At 40.9% G+C, this 15353-nt stretch overlaps 1 protein-coding gene across 1 annotated transcript in view; it reads left to right on the top strand.

Annotated features, from left to right (window-relative positions):
• LOC125634897 (protein eyes shut homolog) overlaps positions 1-14152 on the top strand; it is a 411142-nt gene extending 396990 nt beyond the window's left edge. The window contains exon 11 of the mRNA XM_075126511.1: positions 13829-14152. Within this exon, the coding sequence (XP_074982612.1) occupies positions 13829-14093 (265 nt within the window). The 3' untranslated portion in view covers positions 14094-14152. The remainder of the gene's footprint in view (positions 1-13828) is intronic.
• The last annotated feature ends 1201 nt before the right edge of the window (positions 14153-15353 follow it).

The following is a 15353-nucleotide window of genomic DNA, read 5'->3' as shown; positions in this document are numbered from 1 at the left end:
ATCTCTGGTGTCTATTTTTGGGGTGAATTAATTGCACAGCTTGAGCCTAATAAGTAGAGATGGGCAGACAATGAAATGCCAAGTTGGACAGGAGTTGTAAAATACCTGCAGGTTATCGAGCAAATGCTGATCTCCCTGGAACCCAGTATCAGTCATGTATGTAGTCAACCTTCTGACACTGGACAGAGCAACAACAGCAGCATAATTGATAATAGTGTATCCCTCACACTCAAATGTAGAGAAATCAAGGTAGTGGGATGCCCTAAGTGCAGTCCTCTTTTATAATTTTTCTCCTTGATAGTGGGTTTAGTTTCTTGACACTGTTACTTGGTTACAGAGTGCTGCCTCATGGAAATAGGCTGGTGAGTTGGTACAGCTCTTTCTTTCCCACGTTTCCACACATCCAAAACGCAAATTACAGTCTCGCATTCTCAGCTTGTTGTTGAAATATAACACAAATAAATATAACACCTGCCTGGTATAGAACAGTTAAATGAAACGTGTTTCTTCTCTCTTTTCCTTTCTTCATTTCCTAAATTAATGGGAAATAACTCTGCCATCCATGTAATTGTAGATAAAACTGTGTCAGAGAACACCTAATATGGCCAGTCCAAGACCCTCAACTCTGTCTGTCTGACCCTCAAATAGTCTGTTTGTCTGGCTTTCTTCTTATTAATGTACCCTTTCAGAGTACTGCAACAAAAAATGAAATCTCAGACTGTACCCAAATGGCCAATATACTTTACCTAACCTTGGGAAAGACAAGATTTGCAATATCAATGAACATTTAATTTTGTTGTTCCCTTTTTAAATGGGGGATCTGTCCAATCTTTTATTCTCATTCACAAAGATATTTTTTTCTGCTTCGCTAGGACAGGAAAATCAGCCTGGCTTTTAGAATAACTAGAGTATGTTGTAAACAATGTAAGAAATGAGAAATCCTGACCACCTAATACAAAGAGGGGAATATTCTAGTCCTATTACAGTTAAGAGAAAATTTTTCATTGATTTTATTAGAGACAAAATTAGGCCCAGAGAAAATACCGTGGCTGCTTTGCAAGAGCTACAGTCCTGTGCTTGTTATGTTAGTAATAGTGGGCTCAGACACAGTTCTAAGTGCGCATCGAGTACAAACGATTCAACCTCAAAATTGCATAAATACATTATTTTAGGTATCTAATACTGAGGGTGATGATAGCCATGTGATGTGCTGAAGAATCACATGATCAATGAAAAGTATTACATGGTTCTCTTCATAATGAACCAGCCTGCAGTGCTGTCACTGTTGTTGTCTGTTCTAAATCTGTTCTTTGGAAAAAGAGAACATTTGCCTGAAGTGTTGTCAATCTGATACCTTTCACAAGCACATGGTTCATACAAAAAAGGATTTTCAAAACACATTGCTATTCCCCTCTAACCATTTGTGATTTTTTTTATTGACTAGTATTTATGTGACAGATTGTTCCTTAGAAAGCTTGTTGCTTTGTTAAAAATGCTTCTAAGTATTACACAAAAGTAAAACAATTTTAAAAGTATTTTATAGAGCAGTCTCCTTATTTAAATGCTAATCTTTTGCCTTTAAAAGTACAGAACATTCCACTTAATTGACACATGCTTGATTGGGATAAGGCTGTTTTACAGGGACTTCTCCCAAGGAACTAATTTAGCCTAGTGATGAACAGCAATGGCTGCTGTTTTATCATAACGGAATTGGCATAAATTCCATATATTGAGGATGCATTTGACCAGAACAGAAAAGTTTCTGTTTCCCAGCTAGGAACAGAGGGTGCCTGGACTATTTTTGGGGTGATACAGGGAATAGAAGAGAAACAGTGATAGTAAGGAAAGCTACATGATCTAGATCAACCTTACACCTTCCTCCACACAGCAAACATACTTCTACTGCTGTAAGTGAAGTGGAGGGTAGCTCCCTGATCCCTTAATGTAGTTGGCCATAGAAGTGGTTCACATGTATATGATTCAGCCATCAGCCAGCCAATCCAGACTTCTCTTTTCTCATTGTTTTTAGTGGATGGGATGAATGGATGCCTGAGCAGCCTGTAGCCTTCTGATGGGTAGAAGAATGGATCTGCTGAGTTACCAGGGTGTGAAAGAGAGATGTGGGAGTCACCAAGGGAGGGGGATATATATAAAAAAAAGAAGAAATGGAGGGAAAATATTTTTAAAGAAAAATAATACACTAAAAGGAGGAAAAGAAAACCAAAAGAGAGAGAGAAAGGAAAGACTACCACACCTCTGATAAGGCATAGTATGTGGTGAGACTGAATACTGTAATCACTGGGTTAAGTAGTACTTAACTAAATTCACATTGTGTAAACTCCCTTTTGATATACTCTCTTCCAATGTACTCTCTTCCTCCTTCTCTCCCTTCCCCAGTGTATATTGTGTGACAGGGGTGTTCTTGTGCTCCTATGATCCCTCGCTACCTAGACAGCATCTTGGAGGCATAGGTAGTGGACGTGTATTAGTGCTGCTTAGAGGCTGATCTAACTTACACCAGTGATTGGGCATTTGCAGTAGTGTAAAGATTGCTTAAAGCCACTTTTGCTCATCCTTCCTTCAGTTCTGCAATTAGTACAGCTCTATCACAGCAGAGGATAACCCTAACCCTAAGCCCTAGAAGTTTTAATAAAGAACAGATCAAAGTGAATATCATTTTTGTTCTTGTATTTATTTTTTCAGTATCCTATTTTATTTAATTTAAAGTACTTTTAGATAGGACCAGCTTGAGACAATAAGCTTCCTGCTGGGATGTCCTAGTTACATTAAGATGGTTCTACTGTACTATGCAGGGGACTGGACTAGTTGACCTCTCGAGGTCCCTCCCAATTTTATGATTGTGTGTGAAGCTGCCAGAATATTTTAAGGCATAGATTTTGAGTAGAGAAGTCACAGTAAAGGAGAGTTTAATGTACAATAGTCAGGGTCATATCTAATACGACCATCACAATGATAACTGGATGAAGCCATGTTTTCTGTCAGCATATTCTTCATGATCTTCTCCATAGACTCATACTGTATGTGTAAGCAAGTTAAAGGAATGTCACAGGTCCAATCAACACCCCCCACATCTTCTGGGTCACTCACCAGCCACTAGAGCCCATGTGTTTTATGCCTCCAGAGTCTGGACAGAACCCAGACAATGCCCCTGTCTTGGGGTCCCCAGGAAACTCTTGGGGTGTAGATCCTCTATCTATCATGCATTCCTGAGAGTTTCAGCCCATATATTCAGTACTGATCTCTCCAACTCCCGCCCCCTATAACTTAACCACATCCTCTCCCAGAACTCCACCTGAAGGTGTGAACCTTCTCATTTATCTCTTCCAGGGGGCACATGGTAGGTGTAACATACAAACACACTTTGCTTGGGATTCTAACATACTATTGCTGTATCTTTAATAGCACTAGAAATATACACATCTATACAAAAATAGTAAACCCTAAATGCATTTGCTTGCTTCAATTTCCTCACCATTCCACATTGTTTGGGCTGGAGCCAGGGTTGCCTAGGGCTCTCCAGGGACCCATTGCAGTGCATGGCTTAGATTCTGAAACATGGAGTCTTTTTACCTCCAACTCACCTCTTCTGACCTTGTGCAATTCATCGTCTTCACTTCTCATGCTCAAAACTTGCTGTGTATGTTTTTTGGAGTCTTTTTGTAATCTGTCACCTCTGTCTCTTTGTTCTGCTTGGTGAATCTCCATTGTCTCCACTTCCACACTCTCTTTAGACAAGAGGAAAAAGTATCTTCTCCTAGCTTCAAGAAAGTCATTGTCCCAAGGTGTCTCACACTGAGTTCTAATGACCCACAATTGCCCCTGGTCTGGCAGAGACATGATACTTCCCTGTCAACCTATGGTGGATACACACAGACAAAGCAGCATGTTGTAATTATTGGACCTAAAATTTACCCTAAACAACTGTGAAAAAGGATGTTAAAGTTCATAAGATAGCAACCTATGACTTTTTGCCTGCCTAAGAATTAACCATGGAAAATAGGTCACATTATTTTCCAAACAAACAAACAAAAATGGCCTACTGATATAGGTCAAGGACTATGGTGAGATAATACTTGGTAAACAAGACAATGGGGGAACGAGGTTACCTATTCCAAGTTTGGCCTCATGGAGATGTATTTAATCAGTGGACAAAATAATGAGGGTAAAATATGCCACCCTTTTTTACTCCTTTTAGGGATTTTTAAAGAGATACTTTGGGTGGAAAAAAAAGAATAATCTTTCCCCCAGCTCATCTCTCAACTTGCCGTCATTGCAACTGACCTCAATTCATTTCAGCTTCCTTCAACTAAAGTTAGAAGGCGCACACCAGAATAAGGGACTTTCTTACTGACAAGAAGGCTGGCTGGCCTTGCTCACTGAATATTGTTTTCATTTGTGGATGCTGAAAGTCATCACAATATCATGACATCCAGTCCTCAGTCCATCAGTGGGGATTATTAAGTGCATACATCACAGAGGCCTGTAAGATCCTGTATTGTTTTCCTTCCGTTGTTCTGTTGCTTTCTAACTGCCCCTATGCTATCTCTCATTCTTTTGGCTTTTCATCAAATTCTGAAATCAACTATACTGTATTCATTCATGCCTGCCTTGTCTAAGGATAAAGTATACAATCAGATGATGTCCTTGACCATGGTGTCAGCCAGGGTCCAAAAAAACAAGTATCATGATCAACTTGCCAGGCAAAGCATCCACTAATAACTAAACAGTAGTCCAGTGCTCTGAAAAGATCAACAAAAAACGTATTTCACCCATTTTTTTTTTCCTTTCTTGTTACTCCTCTGCCTTGTGTCTGTCTGTCAAAAACAGAATAAGTAAATGAATTTGCACAGCAGGACTGAAAGTAAAATTAACCCTTTCCATTTAATCAAAGAAAGGTTATTAATGAAAATAAGAGACGCTGATAGGGTTTGACTATGTTTGTTTTGCAAAATCACTCAATCACAGTTTCAATAATAAATGCTTGTTTTAATTCATCGTTATTTGTGTGTGCATGTTTAAATCAATGAACTTTCAACTTGAATGAATGCTTTTGGATGTTTGCCAAGTAACCAATTAAATCCAAGGTCTCTGTAAAAAATAGCTCCAAACCTATCTATCACTGTTTAATGTTGGACAGAGAAAGAGACAGAAAAAACACTGTTAGCTTTTGTGGCCTTTGCCATATCATGAATGCCTGTTGTATTGATATAGATCTCAATTTTCTTAGAAACAACTTCATAATTGCCTAGTATTATCAGCCAAAATTCGTAAGTCATACATCATCATCCCAGGAACCAAATCATCACAAGGAACTTCACAGGGAATTTGTGAACAATCAGTTATCATTATTGACGTAGAATTCCATGAATTAGTTTGGGTAGAATTGCTAGAACAACAAAAGTAACACAAATTGTGTTTAAAGTTGTAATAAAATTATCTGATGCTTATTGAAAATGTTTTACTTTAATTCTACAGAATTCTTGTCAAATAAATAGTCATGACAATTTTAAAAGATCTTGGTTCAGTTAAAAATTAGCTTTCTTACCAAGGTATTTTGTCACAAAGCTTCTGAGCAAGTTTGAAAATGGTTCTCTAATGCTTGACATGGTTTAGATAATATAGTTTTAAGGAAGTGACCTGAATTCTGAGGCCCTATCTGTGCTACAAAATCTATAGTTACGTATTATGCCCTAATTTCTGGTCTTACCATGATTAGTTCTTAGATCTTTACCGTAGTTTATTGTGTTAAAATACAATTATAATCAATAGTTGTAATACAGTTTTGTCTTGCTTTTATCAGCAAGACGGACCCATGTCACAATGTTTAGGTATCACAACCACATATAAGTTCTGTGCTTAATTGTGGTAGGTTCTGTAGGTCATACAGGGCTTTAGAAGATGTTTTTTCAGCAAAACAAAACAAAAAGCTATTGTGATTAAGTGTAAGATTATAATTAGTCACTTGGACACAATGAACATTTCATTAGAATAGACATTAGATATGGTTGAAGTGATAACAAGATGGTATCAACAGAATACATTACTACTGAGACATTAGAACAGACATTAGGAGGATCATTTATGTAGAGGACAAGACCAGTACAAGATGGGACAAAATAATCAATCACGATAGACTCCAGGAAATGAAGGGTGGGAGCCAGGTTTACAGTCATGAAGTACTCCTGATTAATCAGCAAAGTGCTGAGCTGCTTAACATCTTGTGAAATCCCATTTAAATGGGATTGCACGGTGAATAAGTTGGTATAGAATGTGTCTGACTGCTAAGAGAGACAACATGTGTGTAATGCTGCCACCAGCAAGTTGGGGTGAAGATTCCACTCAGTTTCTTCTGATTTCAAGTACTAGGCAAAATGTTACCTTTCTGCCATCAGCCAACAGCAATTTGTGAACAGTCTGCCTCCATTCAATAGAGATTAACTATGTGCTGTAGCTAGATCAGGCAAATGCACTTCCTCCAAGCCTCCCTCCACTGTTTTCTCCTTTCAGATTCACATTGGACCTTGAAGGGGAAATCTATGGATACTAGGTTGTTGGAGAAGATGGGAGATATTCCTAGAGAAATTGGCCTGAATGTGGGAGAGATCTGTGTGCACTGTTGCTGAGCTAACCAGTCCTGAATCTAGCCCAGTCTTAGAATCATAGGGTTGGAAGAGACTTCGGGAGGTCATCTCTTCCAACCCCCTGTTAAAAGCAGGACCAGCCCCATCTAAATCATCCCAGCCAGGGCTTTGTCAAGATGGGCTTTAAAAACCTCTAAGGATGGAGATTCTACCACCTCTCTAGGTTACCCATTCCGGTGCTTCACCACTCTCCTAGTGAAATAGTGTTTCCTAATATTCAACCAGACCTCCACGACTGCAACTTGAGACCATTGCTCCTTGTTCTGTCATCTGCCACCACTGGGAACAGGCTAGTTCCATCCTCTTTGGAACCCCCCTTCAGGGAAGGCTGCTATCAAATTCCCCCCTCACTCTTCTCTTCTGCAGACTAAATAACCCCAGTTCCCCCAGCCTCTCCTCCTAAGTCTTGTGCCCCAGCCCCCTAATCATTTTTATTGCCCTGTGCTGGACTCTCTCCAATTTTTCCACATCCCTTCTGTAGTGGGGGGACCAAAACTGGATGCAATACCCCAGCTGTGGCCTCACCAGTGAGGAATAGAGGGAATTATCACTTACCTTGATCTTCTAGCAATGCTCCTAGTAATGCAGTCCAATATGTTGTTGGTTTTCTTGACAACAAGGGCACACTGCTGACACATATCCAGTGTCTCATCCATTGTAATCCTCAGGTCCTTTTCTTCAGAACTGCTGCTTATCCAGTTGGTCCCCAGCCTGTAGCGGTGCATGAGATTCTTCCTTCCTAAGTGCAGGACTCTGCACTTGTCCTTGTTGAACCTCATCAGATTTTTTTTGGCCCAATCCTCCAATTTGTCTAGGTCACTCTGGGCTCTATCCCTACTCTCCAGCAAATCTACCTCTCCCCCGAGCTTAGTGTCATCTGTGAACTTGCTGAGTGTGCAATTCATCCCATCATCCAGATCATTGATAAAGATGTTGAACAAAACCACCCCCAGGACTGACCCCTGGGGCACTCCGCTTGATACCAGCTACCAAAAAGACATTGGGCTGTTGATCACTACCCATTGAGCCCAATAATCTAGCCAGCTTTCTATCCACCTTATAGTCCATTCATTCAATCCATACTTTTTTAACTTGCTGGCAAGAATACTGTGGGAGACCGTATCGAAAGCTTTGCTAAAGTCAACATATATCACACCCACCACTTTCCCCATACCCACAGAGCCAGTTATCTCATCATAGAAGGCAATAAGGTTAGTCAGGCATGACTTGTCCTTGGTGAATCCATGTTGACTGTTCCTGATCACCTTCCTCTCCTCCAAGTGCTTCAAAATGGATTCCTTGAGGACCTACTCCATGATTTTTCCAGGGACTGAGGTGAGGCCGACTGGTCTATAGTTCCCCGAATTCTCCTTCTTCCCTTTTTTTAAAAGATGGGCACTATATTTGCCTTTTTTTCCAATCATCTGGGACCTCCCCGATCACCACGAGTTTTCAGCGATAATGGCCAATGGCTCTGCAATCACATCAGCAAACTCCTTCAGCACCCTTGGATGCGTTAGTTCCGGACCCATGGACTTGTGCATGTCCTGCTTTTCTAAATAATCCTTAACCTGTTTTTTCCACCACTGAGGGCTACTCACCTCCTTTCCATACTGTGCTGCCCAGTGCAGCAATCTGGGAGCTGAACTTGTACGTGAAAACTGAAGCAAAAAAAGCATTGAGTACTTCAGCTTTTTCCACATCATCTGTCACTAGGTTGCCTCCCCCATTCAGTAAGAATCCCACACTTTCCCTGACCTTCTGCTTATTGCTAACATATCTGTAGAAACCTTTCTTGTGACTCTTCACATCCCTTGCTAGCTGCAACTGCAATTGTGCTTTGGCCTTCCTGATTACATCCCTGCATACTTGAGCAATATTTTTTATACTCCTCCCTAGTCATCTGTCCAAGTTTCCACTTCTTGTAAGCTTCCTTTTTGTGTTTAAGCTCACCGAAGCATTGGCCACTCCTACCTCAATGCCCAACCAAACCTTTTTCGCAGTGCCTCCTCCCTCCCCATCTCCAGTGTTAACCCAGGTATCAGCAAAAATACTGATGCAATGAGTCTGTCAATAGGGCCTGGCTTTGGAGAATTTGATGAGGAGAAGAAGGGGTGTCAAAGGAGATAGGGCAAGAGAAATGTTGACTTAAAACTGAAATGGGCAATGTACACTAATTGTCATGTTTTTACAGAAATATGAATGTTCCAGAGATTTTTTCCCACTTTATAGCTGTATTTGATTTTGTTGTAGAGACCCATTTTAGCCGTGCAGCAAATTTAAATATCAAATCAACCCTTCTCAAAGTTTTTGATAGCATTTTCAGTATGTTGGTGTTATTGAGGCCTGGGATATGAATGCAAGGTCATGTTCATTAGAGGCTAACCTGAGAATACTACTTTTTCTAGGACGTGTATAAGAGCCTTTTTATTACTTAGAGATGGTTGATGCATAATATTTTTACAGAAAGATAGGAAGAGCTCTTTGAAATTCAGGTGTATGTCAAAGCTACATCAGAGCAGTGTTTAACATTAAATACTATTTAAGCCTTATAAAAGAGTGATCTGGGATAAATTGATAACATACTTTAAACATCTTGGATTGTTCACAATCTAAGAAGGATGTTAATGTTATCAAAACATACAATAAGTTAATTGCCACCAAATCCCACAAGATTGTATTTATATTATATTTTATTCAAGCTAAGACATGTACACTATGTCAATTAAAACTGACCACACTCAGTGAAACTAGAGTAGTTCTTAGCAAGCTATTAGATGGACCTGGCACTAAGTTAAAAGAAATTTCAGTGGATGGAAAAAAAGGCCCAGATACACAAAGGGACGTAGGCACAATATTTAGCATTTCAATGCCTAACTTTCAGGTGCCTAGGACAGTGGTTCCCAGACTTGTTCTGCCGCTTGTTTAGGGAAAGCCCCTGGCAGGCCGTGCCGGTTTGTTTACCTGCCTCGTCTGCAGGTTTGGCCGATCGCTGCTCCCAGTGCCCGGGGTTCGCTGCTCCAGGCCAATGGGAGTTGCTGGAAGCGGCAGCCAGTACATCCCTCAGCCCATGCAGGTAGATGCCTATCTCTATTGCAATCCACAGCCAGGAACTCTTCTTCTGCAGTTTAGGTGCCAAAGCTGTTTCTGGTGAGAATGAGTTTGGCACCTGCCAATCTCCACACAAAATGGCCAGAAGGGAAATAGGACTCCTTTGTAAGCTTTATCCCCTTGGTTTGAGTAATCACCCAGGCTGTGGCAGAACCCAGTTCAAATCCTTTTTTCTCATTAGGGGAAGGAGGATATTGAAGATGGGTTCCCTACCTCTTAGGGGAGTGTTCTAATCACTGGTCTATAGAGCTCCCTTTTGCTGACCTAACTAATATTTCATTGTTCAATTATTTAACCAAAACAGAACAGCTTCTACAAGAGAGACTCACCTCGGAATAGTCCATAGTGCAGTGATTAAGACCCTCTCCTCAAATGGGGAAAACCCCTGTTAAAGTTCCTTTTTTTCTCATCAGGCAGAAAACAGAATTAATCCAGTCTTCCAGATACTGGGTGAGTACCCCAACAACTGCACTAAAAGATTGAGGGAGTATGCCTATTCCCCACTCCCAGACATTTTATATCCACTGAATTAACCCTCTCCCCGCTCCCCCCGCCCCACCCCCCGTGGTATAGACACTACTTTGCCTATCTTCCCCAATCTGTAGATTACGCTGGGGGCTAAGGCAGGAGATATGCATCTGGATGCCTCGAGCAGGGGTTCTCAAACTTCATTGCACTGTGACCTCCTTCTGACAACGAAAATTACTGCACAACCCCAGGACGGGGGACTGAAGCCTGAGCCCCCCCCCCACGCCCCAGGCTGAAACCCTTGGGTCCCAGCAAGTCTAATGCCAGCCCTGGTGGCACCATTAAAATGGGGTCATGACCCACAATTTGAGAACCTGCTGGTCTAGAGTGATGCAGCAGTATACGTGCCCAGAGGCTGAAGTTTAAAGGTATAAGGAACTTTTACAGCTGAAGTTTAAGTGCCAATTTAGTTTAAGTGCCTACAGGCGTAGCTAGCAGCTGGGGTGGGAGTAGGAGGGTTAGGGAAAGGGTGTGGATCACAGTGGTGTCTAAAACTGGGACATAGGCACCTAAATCTGTGGTTTAAACACCATAAATCCCTTTGTAGTTCTGGGCCAAAGCTTGTACAGTCTAGATCAATTTTGTATAGAAAAGTAAAATGCAGCCAATTTTTGATGAAGTGTAATAATATATTCAGCACTTTACAAACCAAACTTAATATTTGTTGTTTGATACTTCAAAAATATTTCTGTCCTACTTTATTTTACAGTTCCATTTATAAAAGTTTTGTAGAGGGTTAATAAATGATTAACAGATGTTATAAGTATGTTACAAACATGAATAGTATGTGTTATAGATGATTGTAAGCACACCGTTGGAATATGATAGATAGATATAGATATAAATTATGGCTAGAACGACCTGTTGAATTTTTGGAAGCTATAAAATGTTATATCTGTTTAGTAACCAACATCTCTTAATCATTTAAAAATCCTTTATAATCCTTTATAATCTATAAATGACACCTTAAAATAAAGGGTGACCAGTATTTCACTGAAGAAACATAATTTTATATCAAAAGCATTAGAAATACTTCTGTTTGTATGACTATATATACACAGCAAATGCTGATTGAACAAAGGCTGTTTCAATACCATGAGATTGTGGATTTTACATTGGAAATGTTAAATACAATTGTGGGCATGAATAGCTATATATCTCAGCTACTCTGTTCCATGTAGTATGGAGAGTCTATTCTTTATAATTCTGTTTTCTAATCATGTTTTACACATAGAAAATAATTAGCAGCTAGTGTATATTTGAGAAAGCAGCATTTAACGGCCTGGCTAAGCAATTTTTTTTGTATTGAAATGGCAAGGCTACGCTCTTTTTTCTGGGAAATATTGTAAAAATGAAGAGTCTATCCATGCAAATGATAGCTGGAGCTATCTGGTGAAGTGGATCTGTTTCATTAAACTGAAGGCATCCAGTTATAATGATAACTCTAGGACAAATATAGGACATGGATATTCATTCCAGCCTCAGTTTTTCTGGATTTGTGCACACCCTTGAAGACTGAAATATGATACTCATAACAACATGACTTTTATTATAGACCAAAGAAACACAATAATGAAACCACCAGCATCATAGTTATTTCCTGTATAGCTGATCTAGGGCATCATAAAATTAGAATAAAATCAAAAACAACAGAAAATATATAGGAAAATAAACAATTTAGTAATAGGATTAACTAAAATTAGATGAATCCCTTTTTTCTTGTATTTCTCTTTCTCCTTAATTAGAGTGAAAAGACTAAAAGTTAAATAATACATCTTTTCAGTGTTAACACAGAGAGTTTGGCATCTTGTGTGAATTTCTTGAACTCTAACTATATTGCAAATGTTTTAAATAGTAAGAGCCAACTTTTCAAAGATTGGTTCAATAGCTGCATCAACAAAATATGCCCACACCAACTGGTCCTGCAAAAACTCATGTTTATGGCTGAAAAACAGTCAACTGTGTAACTAATTGTGTAACTGCAACCTAAGTACTAATCTGAGCACAAGTGTGGATTTACGCAAATAACCAGTTTATAGGCATAAAAGTGTCCTTTGTGGGCTCAGTGAATGCATATTCAGCGTGAGGTCATTGAAATTGCTCCCACTTTTGAATATTTCTGTATTATAAATGTGTGAATGATACTTAAATTAGCAGGTATATTTACTTGTATAGAAGCAAACAATTAGAAATTGACATCATAAGAGAGTGGTCACTTTGGATGGGCTATCACCAGCAGGAGAGTGAGTTTGTGTGTGGGGTGGCGGAGGGTGAGAAAACCTGGATTTGTGCTGGAAATGGCCCAACTTGATGATCACTTTAGATAAGCTTCAGAGGAACAGCCATGTTAGTCTGTATTCGCAAAAAGAAAAGGAGTACTTGTGGCACCTTAGAGACTAACCAATTTATTTGAGCATGAGTTTTCGTGAGCTACAGCTCACTTCATCAGATGTATACATCTGATGAAGTGAGCTGTAGCTCACGAAAGCTCATGCTCAAATAAATTGGTTAGTCTCTAAGGTGCCACAAGTACTCCTTTTCTTTTTAGATAAGCTATTACCAGCAGGAGAGTGGGGTGGGAGGAGGTATTGTTTCATGGTCTCTGTGTATATAATGTCTTCTGTAGTTTCCACAGTATGCATCCGATGAAGTGAGCTGTAGCTCACAAAAGCTCATGCTCAAATAAATTGGTTAGTCTCTAAGGTGCCACAAGTACTCCTTTTCTTTTTGCGAATACAGACTAACACGGCTGTTACTCTGAAAAAAGAACAGAGTGTTATAATGGACACTTGAAAAGCACCTGGGTGGGGGGTGGAAGGGAATCCAAATTCCAGTGATTTTGCTTTGACTTTTAATACTTTTCTGTTTGTTTTCCATAGATACTTGTGCAAGTAAGTTTATGGCCAGGAATACTTGCCAAAACAATATATTTTAAATGACTATTGCCTAATATTTGTAGGAAATTAATTTTCAATTTGTAATAGTGAATATTACTGCAAATCTGACTCTAAAAGTTATTTGCAGTGTTGTTGTATCTGTGTTGGTCCCTGGATGTTAGAGTGGAAAAGTGAGTGAGGTACTATCTTTTATTGGACCAACTTCTGTCGACGAAAGAGAGGTTTGCAAGCTATACAGAGCTTTTCTTCTTCAGCTCTGTGTAGCTCAAAAAAGTTTCTCTCTCTCACCAACATAAGTTGGTCCAATAAACCACAATACCTCACTCACCTTGCCTCTCTCAATGTTATATTAATCCAATCAGGGAATAGAAACATACTACATGACCTATGTGTCTAGTTTAAACAGCCATGATTTTGATTATCAGATACTTCCAACTAACTATTGCAAGAAAACTACTGAACCAGAATTATTCAGTGAATAGTCTCAAATAAAAAAATCTGAGAAAATCACAATCCATTCATAGTCATAAGACTCACACTTAATCAAATTAAAGATCATTTACCTACTCTAGTTATGATGCACAGAAGCATTAGTAGCTAATTTTGTTACTTTTCCCTTGTGCATTTCAGGTGCATGTGTCCTCTGGGATACACTGGCTTCTTCTGTGATCTTGACATAGATTACTGCATTGGAAACCAGTGCTCAAACCATGGCTTCTGCCAGGACAACTTGAATAATTATAGCTGTCGCTGCATGCCTGGATATGAAGGACCCTTCTGTGAAGTGGAGATTAATGAATGTTCAAGTTCACCCTGCAAAAATGGGGCCACCTGTATGGATTTAATTGGCCACTTCTCATGTCAATGTGTTGCAGGCTTCAAAGGCAAGTTTTAAAATAGAAATATTCACCTTTGATTGGAAACATTTGGTTGTCTAGTTCTATCTCGGTAACAGTCAGATCATTGTTGTTTTTAATCATGTGTATATTCCTATTTTGGAACAACAATTTTATTTGAATGCCTATAGAATTTCTTAGATTAGCTGTTCTAAATTTCCCTCTACTCCTCACCACATCCCCACTGTCAGCTTCTTTGGGTTAACTGTGGTGCTAATAAAAATGAAAAATGGGGAGTGGTCAAATTGTGGGAAAAAAATCTCTCCCCCATGTATGTGTAAGGCCCCAAAAGCAATAGACATGCATTGAGCTCACTAGGGTATGGAAGGCCCATGCATGCATGAGGATTCTGCACCCATTGTGAGCTGCTGAGTACCACTCTATGGTTGCTGCCTCCATAGGCGCCAACTCCCTGGGGGCTCTGGGGCTGGAGCACCCACGGGGAAAAATTTGTGGGTGCTCAGCACCCACTGGCACCAGTCAACTGTTTACAGGGCCCGTGGGCCCCACCAACTGTTCAGCGGCGCTGTCGGGGGACTGAGCCACAGTTTTTTGCGGAGCTGGGAGCCGCTGCCAATCAGCTGTTTCCGGCTCTGAGCTGTTGAGCTGATCAGCCTGGCCAAAACAGATCTTCCCGGCAGGGCTGGTTAGCTGTTTTTTGGCCACCAGCCAATCAGTGAAAGGGACTCTGCTCCTGGGGCAGGGTCTGAGTGACCCCACCTCCACCGGTGCTGCCCCGCCTCCTTCTCCTACCTGCTTCTTGTGGGCAGCAGGCTGCTTTCTGTGGCTCTGCAGCTGAGCAGCTCCCAACCTTGCTTCAACCTCTTAGCCAACTAAAGGCAGTAGCAGCAGCAGCTGATACATATATTTCAAAGGGGGTCTTGGGGTGAGGGTGGCTGGGGAGGGACTGAAACCTCCTACCAGCCCCAGGTGGCTGTGCTGAGAGCCGACACCTGGCTGCTGGCAGGGTGGCCGTCTCTGCATGGGGGGGGGCACTGGCTGGAGCCCAGCTCTCTGCATTTGGCAAGGGGCTCAGTCAGAGGTATATCCAAAAACATCCCCCGGACCGCCGCAGCACAGAGAGACTGAGAGTACCAGCCCGCGCTGGGCAGCTGGACCGGGATGGGCATGGGGGGGCATTTCCTGCGGGGTGTGATGCTGCCCTGCTTGCCCTCCCTGCCCAGGCAGAGATGCCTGCCTCTCGGAGACAGTGGCCATGTCCATGCAGTGCACTTGGTCCCCCTCCCTGGCATCTAGGT

Source organism: Caretta caretta, chromosome 3 (assembly GCF_965140235.1).
Source record: "Caretta caretta isolate rCarCar2 chromosome 3, rCarCar1.hap1, whole genome shotgun sequence".
In the NCBI taxonomy this organism is placed as follows: domain Eukaryota; kingdom Metazoa; phylum Chordata; order Testudines; family Cheloniidae; genus Caretta; species Caretta caretta.
The sequence above is the reverse complement of the archived record's forward strand: the minus strand, read 5'-3'. Positions and strand labels throughout refer to the sequence as shown.